At 46.1% G+C, this 15,892-nt stretch overlaps 1 protein-coding gene across 5 annotated transcripts; it reads left to right on the top strand.

Annotated features, from left to right (window-relative positions):
• Positions 1-5,409: 5,409 nt before the first annotated feature.
• On the top strand, positions 5,410-13,280 carry LOC122367164. 5 transcript variants are annotated; one of them, XM_043340032.1, is made up of 3 exons: positions 5,410-5,745; positions 12,518-12,723; positions 13,000-13,280. In XM_043340032.1, the coding sequence occupies exons 2-3, from the start codon at positions 12,523-12,525 to the stop codon at positions 13,171-13,173; spliced, it is 375 nt and encodes a 124-aa protein (XP_043195967.1). In that variant the 5' UTR covers positions 5,410-5,745; positions 12,518-12,522; the 3' UTR covers positions 13,174-13,280. The 5 variants fall into 5 exon arrangements, 1 of the variants encoding a protein (XP_043195967.1); XR_006254017.1 differs by having other exon boundaries at positions 5,414-5,660; positions 10,942-12,723; XR_006254015.1 differs by having other exon boundaries at positions 5,414-5,660; positions 10,939-12,723.
• The last annotated feature ends 2,612 nt before the right edge of the window (positions 13,281-15,892 follow it).

The raw sequence follows: 15,892 nt of genomic DNA, 5'->3' as shown, positions 1-15,892 counted from the left end.
TTGATATATGTAGTTTGGGTTTTTAAATGACCTTTTCCTCGATAATTAATTGAAAACGCAATAAAAAGCAAATATTATATTGTTTGGCAAATTTTCGAACAATAGTTCATTCTCAAACCACATTAACCCTATTAGTGGCAGGCTCCTGCATTTAAACAACTGACCACGGTATAGAGAACTCAATTGACAACGAAGTTTTATAACTGCCGCCAAGCTACATTTTTTGAATTCTCACACGTGATATACAAGGTGGTCGCATGCACTGGCGGTCGCAGCCGCTAGCAAAAGGGGGGGCCAAAGTCACACTCGCGGGACATAACATTTATCAGTCACCGGGGGGGGGGGGGGGTGATCGGCTAATTTTTTACGTCCACGAGGCGCCGCGCAGTTGGCATTACTTATGCTTCACCCACCTCATTCTTGCGTGAAATCTTTAAGCTCAATTTAAGGCAAAAGCACCAGTTCCATTTCCCATCCCACGGTGTTTCCACCGGTCGGGCCACTGCACCATGGCGACGGATCAGTGTAGCATATACTGGAGGGTCGGGCACGCGGATTCATGACCTTACCACAATAAAACAATTCGGAAAAGTACGGATACCTCTTGCTTTGAACAAGCACGTGAAACCCAGAGAGCATTTTCAGACTATGACATTTACTCATATAGTTGTTTGGCGGCGGGAGAGAATAGGTACACCGACCTCTGGAAACCCCCGGCCCCACAGGTTCCTGGTTTTCAAAATTGGCATCTGAGGGCCGCGCACGACTCGCGCGGGGCCTCGCAACGGCTCTATTGGGGCTCACTCAACCTGCCTTGTAGTCCTACTGCTAAAAAGACTGGCCCTGAGCCCTAAGGACTTCATCAGTCTCTGCCAGCCCCAGGACCCACACCGGCTCATGGGGTCCCGACGTCGAAATATGAAGGAATCTGCGCGGGACCATCAGGACGTAAAGTAATATCGATCAGGACCAACGTACATACGTCTGTGCAGGAGTCTGCGTGAGCCCTGTGATCTTCAGAAGCCCACCCATGTATGTTTTCACTTAGAGGCCAGTTTAGGGCCCTCGGAGACCAGTACAGGGCCTGCAAACTGCAAAGGCCAGTAGTTTGAGACCATCAGAGACCGAGTTGGGCTCTCAGAGGCTTATGTGGGTCCTACTCATTACAGGCCAATATGGGGACCTCAGAGGTCAGCGTGGAGCCCTAAAAGACCGGAATGAGCCGTCGTTGGAACCCAGAGGCCAGCAGAGGGCCCTCAAAGGCCAAGATGAGCCCTCCTCAGAGGCCAATGCAGGCCCTTAGAGGCCAGCATCGGGTCTTCAGCAGCCAATGCCGGGCCCTCATTGGCACCTAAATGTTCGTCTTGGGACACCAGAGACAGCAATAAGGCCACTAGAGACCAGTGTGAGACCCTCAGACGCCGGCTGGGGCCCCTGAGGCCGGTTAGGGGTCCTCATAGGTCAGATGTGGGGCCTCAGAGGTCGATGTGGGCTCTTAGTGGTCAACGTGGGCGCTTGACCGCCACTGAAGTTCCCTCAGAGGTCTGTGTTGGACGCTCAAAGACCGGTGTGGGAGCTATATTAATAGCTGGGCGTGTTTTTTTTTTTTAGCTTCGTGACGATCGAATCAGGGCCAGGGTCCCATACACCTATGGGGCCCATCGGTTGCTTGAGGGGGGGGGGCAAATGATATGATGGCCCCCTTTATGTGCCTTGGGGGGCATGCATGGCCCTGATGCCCCCCGCGACCGCCACTGTGTACACATTACATACAGGCCTCTGAAATTACATACTAGCTAATGCAGGCCCCGGAGATCCCACGCTAATCCTTAAAGGAAGACTGCCACCTTCAAAAAGTTTTCTCAGATCGGCCTATGATTTATTCCCTGGACAAAACAAAATTTTAGAATTCACCTGACAAAGTATCATCACGTGAATCGCGAAAAAAATGTCGATTATCATACAATTATCAATCGGTTAATGTCTAGCGACAATGTTTACACATCACTAGACTTCAAGGTCATAAGATTATTACATTTTATTTGAAAAAGTAAGGTATTTTATGATTTACTAATATATGATTTCATAAGAAATTTGCCATGTTTAATTTATTTTGCATTTAATCGTAAAACATTTAAAAATCATGGCTCATTTGGAATGGGTCTGGCCCATGTTAAACCCCATTTCCCACACTTTTTTGGAAAAAATGAACTACTGAATATATAAGTTTAACTTTTATCTTGACACTCCAAAATTCTTCTCTGATCTCGAAACAATCAAAGTTTTGACATATATTTACCAAAAGATAAGAAAATTCGTGTTTCAAAGTTATCGATAAACAGTAGAGATGTGTGATTGTGCCCCTAGGGGGTCCGGAAGCGGTGGGGAGTATGTTTTCAAAAAAATATTGTTTAATAAGATTTCTTTCACCGGGGGTGTTTTCTGTCCGAGATGGTTGCCGACCTGCGCCGTGCTCTGGAACGACCTCAGGTGAGTGTTTTCGGCTGGTAGATCCTCAAATGGTTGATGAATAAGTTGATTTTCTTGCTGGTTGATTTCTCTCTTGTTCAAACGTAATTGCACACCCATTTCCAATTGCTGGTCGGTCCGTTGGTTTCAAGCTGACCGATTCCTTTCCGCCACCGTTCCTTGCGCCTGGGGCTCGTCACAAACAATATTTATAATGAGGCTGGCTTGTCGCTTGTCAACATATAGTCTTCCTGCCTGGGATGGTGTCTGCATCATAAGGAAATTTGGGATGTGGAAGTCTCCCCCTATCAACAATTTTGATGCCCCCCCCGTAAGGGTCAGCCCTTAGCCACCATCTGATTAGGGTAAGTACGAATCAATCCTTCTATTTCTCCCCCTTTTTGTCCTATAAAAAAATCACATCCCCGTTTGAGGTCACCTTTATGCTGAGGGTCAAATCTCCCGCTGGTCCTTATTCTACCGACGCGTACATCAATCTTTCACCGACGCACACTTCCTTTCATACAACGCCCATCCCGCTACGATGAATTTCCTTCCGAGTTGACCTCTCGGTCCCTCCCAACGATAATCTACTCCCTCCAGCGGTGCATAGAAGTGCCATAAACGTAAGTGTTTTTTTTGTTCCGTGTTAAATGTAAGGGGGATAAAAAAAAATAATTCTTGTTTCAATCACACCTCACAACGACTTATTGCGCCCCACTGTAACCTTGGATCTCTTGGTGCCCGTCCTAGCACCCTCCCTTGGCCCATCTCGGCCCACTAAACCTAGAACCCTACATCACTCGACCCGGATTACTTGTCTAAAGGTACGACGCAGTGTAGCGACTGGTTATTAGCGTTCGTCGACGGGTGTGATTGGCTCTTTCTCCCCTGCCGCTCACGGCACATCTCTGATTCCCTACTAAAACCCCGCAGCCGGACATTGGTTACTAACCCTTGCAGCCCTTCTGGGAGAGACTGTCTTACGCGTTTTCACCTAACGAACCGGTGGACACAACCCCTGCCGCCCCGACGACCGCAGTCTCGCTGGGCTCATAGACAGGTACCTACTCAGTACTCTCATGTAGTCATGGCACCCGCAAGTGGCGCCTTTGAATCATTGACCGGTGTGACTCGAAGACTCCATGACTGAATCTATCCTACAATTTTATCCGACGCCGTGGAATTCTGTCCTGCAGATGTGTGTTCAAGCGCGTTAGCGTCATGAGTGACGTATGCTGCGATCCTTCCAACGGTGGGCTCACCTCATCCCGGCGGTATTGCTTCCTTCGCCTTATCCTCTATCATCTTCGTATTTACCACTCACCTTCGGCGGGGTGCTCCCTCGCCCCTGTCTGACTCTCTGTCTTTTGAACGAACTCACCTCTCTGTTGGGCGTCTTATGGCGTTCTATTTGCTCAACTATCTTAAATTATTTCCTTTCAACGAGGGACTATCCCAGTCCAAGCAGGTTTCGACGTATCAGAGAGTTAGAAGCACATAGAAGTGCTGCAACATACCTCCTCTTCGGCTAGCATCAATCTTATACTTCCTTGCATATCCCTGGTCTCCATGGTTAGGGATACCTAAGCATTCTACGGAAATCAGTTGGGTATCTCCTTACCTGTCTAGTTCATGAAGGTGTCTGTCGGTGTCTATCAGCCATCTCATCGATATTCGTCTAAATTGCAGTTGTGACTTGTACGTATCGAATAACGAGGAACAGTCACGTAACTTTTATTTCCGCGACAAATGTTAGCCCGTCAGTACGCCCATAATTTGGTAAGCATCATGGACTTCCACCAGTGACGTCATTTATTTCTTATGATTGCTCAGTGTTGACCTTGGCAAAGGAGTTGACTCGTGACGTCTTTAAATCGTGGCCCTTGGAGAATGGCACCAAGATAACTACCCCAGATAGGTCGCATTGATTTGGGGAAGACCTGGACGAAGTTCTAAGACGGAGTACTGCGCCGGCAGTGAAATAGGGCCCAGGCTAAACGATATAAATTCTGCTGGAGAAAAAAAAACTATTCTACACACCAAAAATTTGTACGTCAGGGAACGATTCGCGATTCCTCAATTTAATCATGGGACCCATAAAGACAAAGATTTAAACCCCTCAAGCGTTTGTTTCAACCCCTACTATATCTTCGGTCACGTGACCGCCCCTGGTAAATTCTTGTGTTTGCACTGTTGTTACCTTAACAGGAAAATTTGTGTAACCGCATTTCAAAATTTTGTATAACTTTGCTTGACAAACAAACAAAAGAACGTGATATTTCGGGGTCTGTGTTTGGACAGTCTCTTTGGGACTTCGATTTCAGACTCTTTACCTACCTTGTGGCCTGATTAGCAGATGGGCTTGTATAAACAAATCATTGAACCTACTGGGGCCGAAACTTAAAGGGACCCTCCCACCTTAACATTAGTTTTGAGTTGAGATAGCCAAGTTTGCGGCCAGGCTCAGAAACCACCATTTATCCTGGTCGCAACCCCCGCAGCTTTATGGTGTTCAAGAAATTTCTTCCCTTTACTTGCAGGGTGGGACCAGCGTGGTCCCTATCTCTTAACCATTACGGGAATCTGATGACGTCATCAGGCTTTCGAACGTCCGTTAAATGTTTGACTAAAACGTTTTGTAGCACGCGGTGGTATATGCTGCTTTGCGCGCAACAAATGCCGCACTTTCAAATAAAGTCGCTAGGAACAGCGGAGATCCCAAAAAGTAAACAAAAGTATAAGTCTAATATCTTGAAAACCGGTGAATATTTTTCGATGAAATTTGGTAGATATGCGTTTTTGCTCTTTCTGAACCGAGCGACATCACTTTCATGCCAATTCATTAACTTTTTTGAAGGTGGGAGGGTCCCTTTAATCCCTCTTCACTCCCAGATTATGATATCCTGGCATGAACTTTGGCAGTTTGCGCGAAAAACTGTGTGGTGAAGGAAAAACTTTACGCCCGGCCGATACCGCACACCTCGGCTACCAAATCGCGTTCGGTTGGCATGTCTTGCTTTCGCAATTCCCTAACCTTGAACCCACGCTGGTTTTCAAATGTCGGGATTTTGCCGCGGCGTAGATTCAGTGATAATTGTGGAAAGTTATTAGTTTCACTGTAAATTGGGTGGGGTTATCGATAAATTTTGATATTGGACCTAGATCTTTACCGTAATTCCTCTTGGTTCGTAAGTATTTGTGGCGGACTGGTAAGTGAGGTGTGCGCACAGTTTGCCTCAGTTTGATTCTCCGGACTCGGCTCAATTTCAAATGATATATTGACTGCCTTTTTTTTTGAATTTCATGCGACATGTCATATAATTCACTTGTTTGCCCTGCTAGACCCACGTGTGAGGCTCGAGTTTGAATTCACTGCACAATATGAATGGGTTCTTGTAGGTACTATCTGTTGGGCAGAATTTAGTTCAGGCCGGATATAATTGCAAACAGTCAAAAAAAAAAAAAAATACAAGTTATTCAGCGTATATTACTTGATATAATGAGTGGTTACTTTTGCCATGATCAAATAATTCAACCAATACAGAGATTCCGAAATGCGGGTGAGTTGCTCAGGTCCCTGCAGGGTGGAGGGTGGACCATTCTAAATCAAGAGTAAGTTGACTCGTGACGTCTTTAAATCGTGGCCCTTGGAGAATGGCACCAAGATAACTACCCCAGATAGGTCGTATTTCTTGGCTGGTATCAGTTGGTGACATACCAGGGAAATAAGCTAAAATTAGAGCGCTCTATTTATTGCTCCTGCCCCATGTTGAAGAGATACCCCTAAAAGCGTGATCTTTTATCGGCCCTTACGCAGCAAGGCAGTAATTCTCAGACCGGTGGATGGTATCAATAGAAAGAGAATGCATCAAAGATTAACATGAATTAATAAAAATAACATTAAAATGTTAATTAAGCGTGGAAATTAGTCCCAAACATAAGCTAATTATTGCTCCTACCTCGGCGACGGCGCTCCCCGCAGTCAGCGGAGAAGCTAAAATAAAAGCCACCATCCTCCTCCGTAAGTCAATTTTAGAGCGGCCGAGTGGGCCGATGCGGGGCCACCAAACTGAGGTGAGACGCGGCTAGCAATTGCAAACCGCCATAGAAATCAATACGTACAATATGGGATGATTACTCTGAAGCTGGAGTGAAGGCATGAGTAGATTGCAAGAAACGAAATGCATAGATTGGTTGAATTATGTACAATAGGCACAGCTCAGATGAAGCCATTTCTATGATGTTGACATATGACATAACCCTTCCTCTCCTCACCTATGACCTAAGTGCATTGGCAGTTACCGGCATAGTTTTTGAGCACGAGTGTAATTCGCCATCGGGCCGCAATGCATGTTGCTAGGCTGCTGCAATTACAACGAACATACGAATACTGCCTTCATTTGTAGACGTTTGTTTTTTTAGGCGGTCTTTGACGTGCAAGGGGGCATACCTGTCGACAACATGAGTTTCTCCGAATTTCAAAAACTCCCAGAATTTCAATTCCTTATGCACTGTTGTAGGTACAGCTATGTTCACAAGTTTTCGTTTCCTCCTGTTCTAGAAAGGATGATATTTGTCGATTTCGTGCGTCGCTGATAGGAGGGTGCGTTTAATAATTAGGCCCAACGCTTTCTGCATCCGCGAGTACCTTCAAAAGGGAACAACAGTTTCCATTTATTACACTATGGGACATGTGACAAAATGACAACTGGAACACGCATGAAACGGAGCTCATATCCCTAAAAATGTCTACAATCACTTCTTTTCTGACACTATTAGCAAATACCATCTCAAGTTGGGTGGTTGACAGACAGTCAATGGAGATCTGGGGAGACTGAGTGATGCCAATTCACCACTTAACTGATAATGAGGGCCGAGGGAAGAGAAACATGCAACATGCACAACTGACAACTTGACAAGTGACAAAACACTACCACTATTGCGCAGTGCACAACAAATTACAGCAGCTAGCCCAAAAAATGCTTTTGGTGGCTAATTGCAAAACGAGTCACTAATAAATGTCTTAGTTGCAGCTGAACACTGCACAATAATCACACTGTTCACACATTGAGTGAGATGCCACAGGTGGTTTGAATCACACTTTGATTCAACTGCAAATCTGAAGTGTTGTCATGAGGTTCATGCCTCCATGATCACAGCACTTTGGTTGTGGTTGGCATAACACTTGTAGTCTGCAGAGTTCCACATGAACTGCAGACACCTCATCTGGTGGTCTTCATGTTGCTCAACTTCTTCAGGAGGCAAATGTCGACCACCCAGCGGAAGCATGGTCCTGCAGAAAAGAAAGGTAATGCATAAGGTACAAACATTATCTGCTGAAACAGCCCCTTCAATTGGCTGTTATTAAACTTTTAACATAACATAACAACATGTATTCCATGTATATTACATTTGTTGAAGTAAAATACTGCTGGCTATTTCAAAACCAGAAAATGTAATTATATTGTGGCATAATTCACATGCTCAGCTATCAGTATCAAATAATAATTAATTTAATATTTGGCATATTCTATATAACACATTCATGGAATATTCTACTTCACGTCACAAGGACTCACAATCTTTCTGTTGGGTGTTTGATTGACGCATTAACTAAGTTTGTCTTAGGTTTTCTTATTGCAAAAAAAATCATATTGCATTATTGTATCAAAATACTGCCGGCAATAACAAAACAAGAACATGAAATGTCAATGAGCAATCCGCCTTTCCTAAAAAGGGATTACTTTGAAAGGAATTTTAGTTTCTTTTCAGGAAAAGGAGAAATGATTATCAGGTAATTATCAGAAAACCACTCAACCAGCAAGTGGCTGGGTGGTTTCACAGCAAACATCAAGCCAAAACATATACTTACATTTATCTAACAATTGAGCCATTTGACTACTACAAGGATATGTGAGCAAAATAAGAATCCAATTATCCTATGTTGACTTCCTTGCAAAGTTTATGCCTTATTTTATGAAAACGTGTCACTAGAATATGATACTTATCATCGAATATTATTTAATTTACGATTTATTTCGATCGGAATGCACATGGAGTCCCGCGCCATTTTCGTCGACGATGAATATGATCGTGTTTCATGAAGAGATAAGGGGTTTCAATGGTCTTTCAAAGCAATAATTTGATGCAAAAATTTGTAGGAAATAATATAAAGCTGGTTCAAATGGCCATCAACCATTTAAAACACCGAAAATACTCACAACTCCGTCCCGACGACCACGCAGCGCCGCGCACGCCACACTACTGGCACAATGCCAAAACTGCTGTCACAGCGGAAATGTTTTTTTTTTCTCGATTGCAATTGTGGAATTATTTATTAAACAGAAGATGATCTTTCCGAAAAACCGACTGATTTCATACACAGATGCATGGAAAATAAAAAAATCCCGGTAAGTTTATTTGTATTGTTTTGTCGATTTTGACATGCTCCTAGTTTGCAGCCATATTTCGATATGTTCTACAGGGAGTTCAGAATTATTTCAGGACCAATCTTTTCCTCATTCATTTTCCCGTCGATCATGAAATTTTTAGAGCGGAACAATTAGTTTCCAGGCGGTCCGAGCGGTTTTCGTGAGAAGGGTGCAAAAATCGGCGTCATTTTTAGAGCCTCGACACCAGCTCAACACAGGACCCTATGGGAGACGGTGAAGTAGCGGGAGCAATAAATAGAGCGCTCTTATTTTAGCTTATTTCCCTGGTGTGTCACCGACTGGTATTTTAAAGGAAATTTGGATAAGCCAAATTTTGATGCCTTCCTGATATACCTGCTACAATTTAGTAATAGTCTGCCACCTTCAAATTCCGACTAGGTATTCATCAAAACCAGCAACCACAGTCAATGCAGTGATGACGTTCGGTAATTTGTCATGTTGCTGTCCCTGATGCTAGGTAATGGGGCGTATCACTGGCCAATCTTGTTAACAAGCATGGTTAATTTCGAGTAAGATTAGCCTTATATTGAATGGGATCAAGTCCACAGACTATTCCTTGTACTCAATTTTGTCTGTATGGGGCCAACTATTAGCTACTGATTGGTCAATTTTTGGCAATTGTCTGAATTAGATGGCACAAGGAGCTGTTCCTATTAACCTTTCTGGTCATGATGAGAATTTAACTGTTAAGTTTATTTCTTGGCTGACACTAATGTAAATGGAAGAAAAAAACTGTGACTGAATTTGGGCGTTGTTTGCCTGTTATAACCTAATGCCGGTTTGTAATAGTCGGGCCTCCGTAATTTCCAAATATTCTTCCAAACTATAACCACAGTGGTGATATTCAGTAGTTTTCCATGTTGCACATGAGATCGGGGTGGAGGTTATCTGAGGTTCGGCGCGGCAAGGTCATATGGTTGTTCCTGCTCATCAGTCATCAGCTGGGTTAATAGCAACAGGACGGGTGATCCTTGATGTTTACCAGGCCAGCTATAGGGATTGTTTGTGGCAAAACTAAAAGAAAAGAAATTAACTCACCTTGGTGTACGTTAATTGAGCTATCATGTAATCCTTCTAGTTTACGTATCTGAACGATTTAACAAGTGTTTGTGCAATGGGCATAATTAAAGTACCTTCTATGGAGGTGTTTGTCTCTGGCTGTTAAGTCCTTGATGAGATGTGATGGAGCATGTCTGACTAATCGGGTTTAGGTGCAATGTCAAACACAAACGCAATTGGTTGCCCAGATTTGAGTGGGATCACGCCTACGTCCTGTTCATTGTGTCAAAATTTATCTTTGTGCAGGGATTAACCATTCACATGATTGCCATCAATCAGTGAAAAGATTCAATATCATGAGCTTACATGAAATGATGCTTAGAACATTTCACCTATGGCTATCACCTATGGCAGAGGGCCTCACAACTTTATCTAAATTTTGGTACACAGAAGTTTAACCTATAGCCAATTGAAACCATCAAACACTTAAAAATTCATTCGAACTGGACTGATACAACGAGCAAAGACACCGAAAGTAGACCAGGCGCTGTCCGAACCTCACAGCCGCTTCCCTGGCTCCTAATGTTACTGGAATCTGACAGTCTGCAATTCAGTGAGTATTACAGCTATAGTTCCCTCAATTCTCGTTCATTGAAGATGCAACCTGCTAGTAGACACAATGGGGCATTTCAATTCCTACTTTAGTTAAATTCTGTTTGCCATGTTTGACTGGAGTAACGTGCCCGTTTCATAATTCAGGGTTCTACCTTGAGACACAGTAACCCATCTCTCTCCGATTTTGACCAATACTGTGGATTAGTGTGAGGACCTCTAAGGTAGCTCGCATCGACTGACAAACTATTTACCATGCTAAATGAGTTCACCCCTTCAACGACCAGTGATTTGCCGTTACGTTCACCAATGTTAACATGATTCTTCAGATGGATGGAATCGGACGTTGCTATTTGTTAATTGGTAGATTTTGACCTGACTCGAATTTATCATTTCTTCCCAGTAGGTTGATCAACGGCATGCCGGAATTTGTTCGTGTCGGGGGCACAACTGAGAGCTGTATGAATCGCCGCGCTTCCCCGGTCGGCGGTGGTATCGGCTGCATCCATGGCGTGAGACTCAACGACTTCCTTGATCGGTCTTCTATGGTAACATTAGCACGCTGCCGCATTTACTCACTGATCAATAAGGTATCAATCAGCCCGCCTGGTTATCAGTAACTTGACCGGACTCATGCGTTAAAAAGCTATCAGTTTTTTTTTCAAGGGCTTAATTTAGTGAGATACCGGGATACAACCGAGTTTCGCGTCGATATCATTATGAGAGACTCTGTTATCGTTAGGCGAAGTCAGCACGCATAACGTGTACCACCGCTGCGACCTCTCACGGCAGGCCTGGGAACCAGAGTTTATTCTAACTGACACCAGGCGGCACGCAAGTGCAGTCTGTGTGGCGGCGCTGGCCGGAACGCACAATGCCGACGTTAGAGATGTAGGTGGCGCTGGCAGAGTGTCGTTCTGACCAGGGGTCGCCGCAGGTGGCCGAAAATATGATATCATTCCTTAGTGCTAATGGAGTCCAATCACCCCCTTTTTTTCGTGTTCCCGTTCGATCCCTGGACAATGTGAGGATTAAGGTCTTGGCTGGGCCCGGCCGGGTTCAAACGATATTCCTTACTCATTCACAGTTATACTCCGGCCCTGAAACCTCTTAAACAACAAACCAAAAAAAAAAAAAAAATCACTTCATTTTTCTAAACAATGGTTCTTAGCTGAATGAGAAACGCCCATAATTTCAGGTCTCCCCCCCCCCCTCTTACCGACCGCGCCATCCATCCCCTTTTCGATATCTTCCCAAATCCACTTGTCCGGCGGACCGCCCCTCTCCCGAATTCCATTAGGATAAAAAGAACCGTTTGATCGATTCAGGTATATTTGACGGCCGAATTCAGTTCCATTGCATTTATTAATAACACACAAGTATATACAACAAAAAAATTAATAGCGTCACCACAATATCAATCGGGGGTTTGTCCTGGGTTTTAGTCTTCGGAATCACTGTCGGCGGTCATTTCTCGGGCGAGCCGGGCTAGACGAGCCGCCGTCCGTGCAGCCTTCCTCCAAGATTTCCGGGCTTCCTTTTCTGCCGCCTCGGCCTCTCGTAGCTGGGCCTCGGCGGCTCGTACTGCGTCGCGGGCCCGCTCCAGATCGCGGCGGGCGAGAATCCGGGCAATCCCGCACTGGCGTGCGGCTCGATGGGCGGCGAGAGCAGCGGCCGCCGCGTGATGAGCTGCCTCACTAGCTTCTAGCCCGGTAAACTCCGGCTCAGCCTGGGCTTCTTCGGGCTGAAATAGCTCGGCTAGGAGCTGGGCTGCCTCGTCGTTCGCCATGCGACTCCTCGCCGCCGAGGTGGATATCGGTGAATGTCACGGCCACGGTCGGTCATGGCCTCCTTCCATTTCCCCCTTCACTCGCACCGAGGTGTTAATGGCTCCCTCGCCCGGGGGCTTGGCATCCCTTTGGGCGGGTCCGAGGGGACTAGGCCCGATAGATCTATTCATTCCGTATCGAGACGTCACTCAGAGAACATGCCGCTAAGGAGCCCGCCCCTCACACCGGCATCCCCGTCGCCGGAGCCGTGGTCGCCGTCGAGCGATATGTCCTCGGCGACAGCGGGGTCGTTACCCCGCTACACGCCAGAGCCGCCACTCCCGGATCCTCGGGACGTGCAGATCGAAGAGTTGCGGCGCCAAATTACCAACTTGGAGACAGCTCTGCAGATCAAGGAGGTGAGGTACTTGGAAATTTGAATAATGTTTTCTTTGTACTCAGTTTCCCGTGTTAGTGCTAAAGATGTGAGGCACTTGGGAGTTTTATTTGGAAAAATGTGTTTTTTTCCATCCCGGGTCCCATTAGTATCCTACGGCCTAAATCGGTTGTTGTTGCTGGTGTTTTTTTTTTCCAAGTCCCCCCCTTTTTCCCTTTTTGTTCTCTTTCCCGTAATTAATTACCCTTGTCGTTCGTGATTGATACGGTACACTCCTCACCATTTTTCTCTCTTTCAGGAGTCTGCCAAGAAAGAAGTAGCCCGGCTGCGGCTGGACTTGCTGCGGATGCGGCAGATAATGCTTCACGTCGCCGCCGACATCACCAACCCCCGGCCGGGGGTTCGGCCCCTCCTCCGCTGGGCGGTGCTGGGCGGCATCTGCCCGCCCGGGTCGTTGTCGGGGGAGTTTTAGCCCGCCCCGAGCACCGGCCCGGCGGGCGGATTTTTTTTCCGATGGTCTTTTTGCTAAAATTGTCTTCACTGATTGATTCAATAAACACCCACGCGGCCCCCTTGAAAGTGTTTGGCCTGTGCCAAGGATGGGTTAGATCAGAGAGGAGCGACGAGAGCGATGAGAGGCGGAGAGAGCGATAGATGGGAGAGTGTGAGCGAGGGTGGTGGGGACGGAAAAAGGAGGCGGGGGTAACAGATCGGAAGGGCGCGAGGGGGAGACGGGGAGGGGACGGCGAAGACACTGAGATAGGGGTGGCGAGGGGTACGGAGAGAGAGAGAGAGAGAGAGAGAGCCAGAGACAAAGACTAACAGGAAGAGATAGAGAGGGCGGAGGGGAGCGAGAGACAGACGGAAAGAGAGCGAGGAGCAGAGAGAGGGAGAGAGAGAGAGAGAGGGAGAGAGATAGAGACAGGGAGACAGAGAATCGACAACGAGGAATCAACGGCCTGGGGACCCAGATCAATTGCGAGGTTCGCCCATCCCGGCGGCCGTCACAACAGTGTGGAACGTTATCCTTGTCCTTGTTTTAACCGACCTTGGTCCCATGTCCTCTAGTGGTGTACGCACTAGTGATGTCAATTTCAGAAAACATATGTCCAATGTCCGTCCAATGTCCAATACTTACGTCGACTGTCCGTCCAAAAATGTCCAAGCCAGCCATTTGTCCAAAGATGTCCGACATCTACACAATAGTTTACGCTCAACACCGTTAATTAATTTGCTTTTAATGTATCGTTACCAGCTCAAAAGTGGTAATCACATCGAAAGCTGAGCTTTCTAATAGCCAAACAATGTTAAACACGCTTACTTTATAAAAATGTTGAGGTGTATCAAGCGATTGTCCAAAGTTGTCCAAAGTCTGCTGTCATTGTCCAGCCGAATTCCGAATTGGACATTGGACAAAAAATCGGAATTCCGAAGATTCAAGTTCCGATTGACACCACTAGTACGCACGGGTCACTAGCCATCGGGGGATTGATGCCTAGCCCCGTCCGCGAGAGATACATATGCTGCATTGCCTTAAACCGACCCTTCGTCATCATTAATTAATGAAAAATCTTAAATCGCGTCTCGCACTCAAGGGGTCTGGGAGGGCGATACTTAAACTAGATAAAACAACAAGATTTAGAACACTGATTATTATACGGAGTGGGAAACCCCCCTATCACTTGTCCTGTAACCTTTTCTTGTTAGAGAAATCCTGCTTTAACACGTATTGAACGGTTTGTAATACGTATTGAACGGTTCGTTTGGAACGATTTCAAGAAAAAAAAAATTCTTACTCAGATTTTGGCTTAAAGTCAATGTGACCATTTTTCGTTTCCCGAAGTAACGTAAGGCGTCTATCATGGGTATGACAAAATGCGTAATAGTAAGTTATGACTGGTTTGGGCACCGATCGCTGAAGATATCCATGCTCAGGGACCAAGCGCTGATTTTTCAGGAATTTACATGATGATATGCCATGAGCTGCGCCTCTTGTTTCACCTTACTTTAAAGGTTGGTTTTATTGACTCCTTGAGACATTTCATTAATAGACGGCATTATATTAGGCATCAAGTTACTACTGGCGGCGATCTTACGTTAAATTTCAATTCAAGTCTGGGGTGCGTGGGTTCGTTACATCTTTGTGAATGCTGAGGGTAATTAGGCGAAAACAAGGCATGATTGTAGGCTGACGGTTGGGGAGGCGGATATTCACTTACAGAGTTGAGAGAGAAAAAAAAGGGGAACACTTTTGGAAATTCGGCATAAACATATAACATTGCGTGCAGGTGACTGGAATTAGCACCAAATGACAGTTCATTTCGTGAAAAAATCTGGACGACATTAATCTTATCTGCTTTTGGTATACCCGATGGACCACACAGTGAAGTGTTGCTGACTCAAATCTGGGTTATACGCCAAGCCAGGCGCTGATAGTTCCGTTGTGGTGACAGTTGACCCCCTGGCCCGACCGACCGCTCCGCTGCGTGTAGTGTTCAACCCTGGTCGCTCTGTGCGTGGTGCGCGGCGTCATACTTTGACCATCTGACCACTAATCGTAAGTGGTTGTTTCTGGCGTCAGTGACCTCCTTGATACTCGTCTCGCAACGCAAAATAGCTACCCATTTCCCTTTCCCAGACAGGTTGTTTAATTTTTCACGCTTTATTTTACACTACATGGACATTTAATGACAAAACTAACCAATGTGCAATCGGTAAACCGTACTCAGGGTTGTCAACTTGTCAATCCCGTTATTTACTTAAACCTAAACCTAACAAGCGCGGCCTACCTCATTCTTAATTCTAGACTTGATTAGTGACATCATCGCGACGCATCAGGTGACACAAAGTCAAGGGGTGCGGTCGTTGGCGGCCCGCCGACTCGGCAGACGGGCTGGTGCCGCCCCGCGTTACTTGTGACCCGACTCCCCTCCTACGCCCTGTCCTAATCTCACACCTCACCATCGCGACCGGGTACAAGGGCAAAAATAGCCAGTAAATGGTCCTCGTTCCGATACATATTTGTCACGTGAGCCCTCGCCACTCGCTGGCAGGGCGAGACCCGGATACCGTGAAACCATTACGCTGACCCTCTTCCCTCAGCTGCGCCTAAACTTTCCTACCCTCCCACGATCCTATCCCCGGCCCTGGCGGTCGCATACAAAAGAGCGTAAATGGTTGGCAAATGGTCC

Source organism: Amphibalanus amphitrite, unplaced genomic scaffold, assembly GCF_019059575.1.
Source record: "Amphibalanus amphitrite isolate SeventyFive unplaced genomic scaffold, NRLGWU_Aamphi_draft 000854F_arrow, whole genome shotgun sequence".
NCBI lineage: Eukaryota > Metazoa > Arthropoda > Thecostraca > Balanomorpha > Balanidae > Amphibalanus > Amphibalanus amphitrite.
The sequence above is the reverse complement of the archived record's forward strand: the minus strand, read 5'-3'. Positions and strand labels throughout refer to the sequence as shown.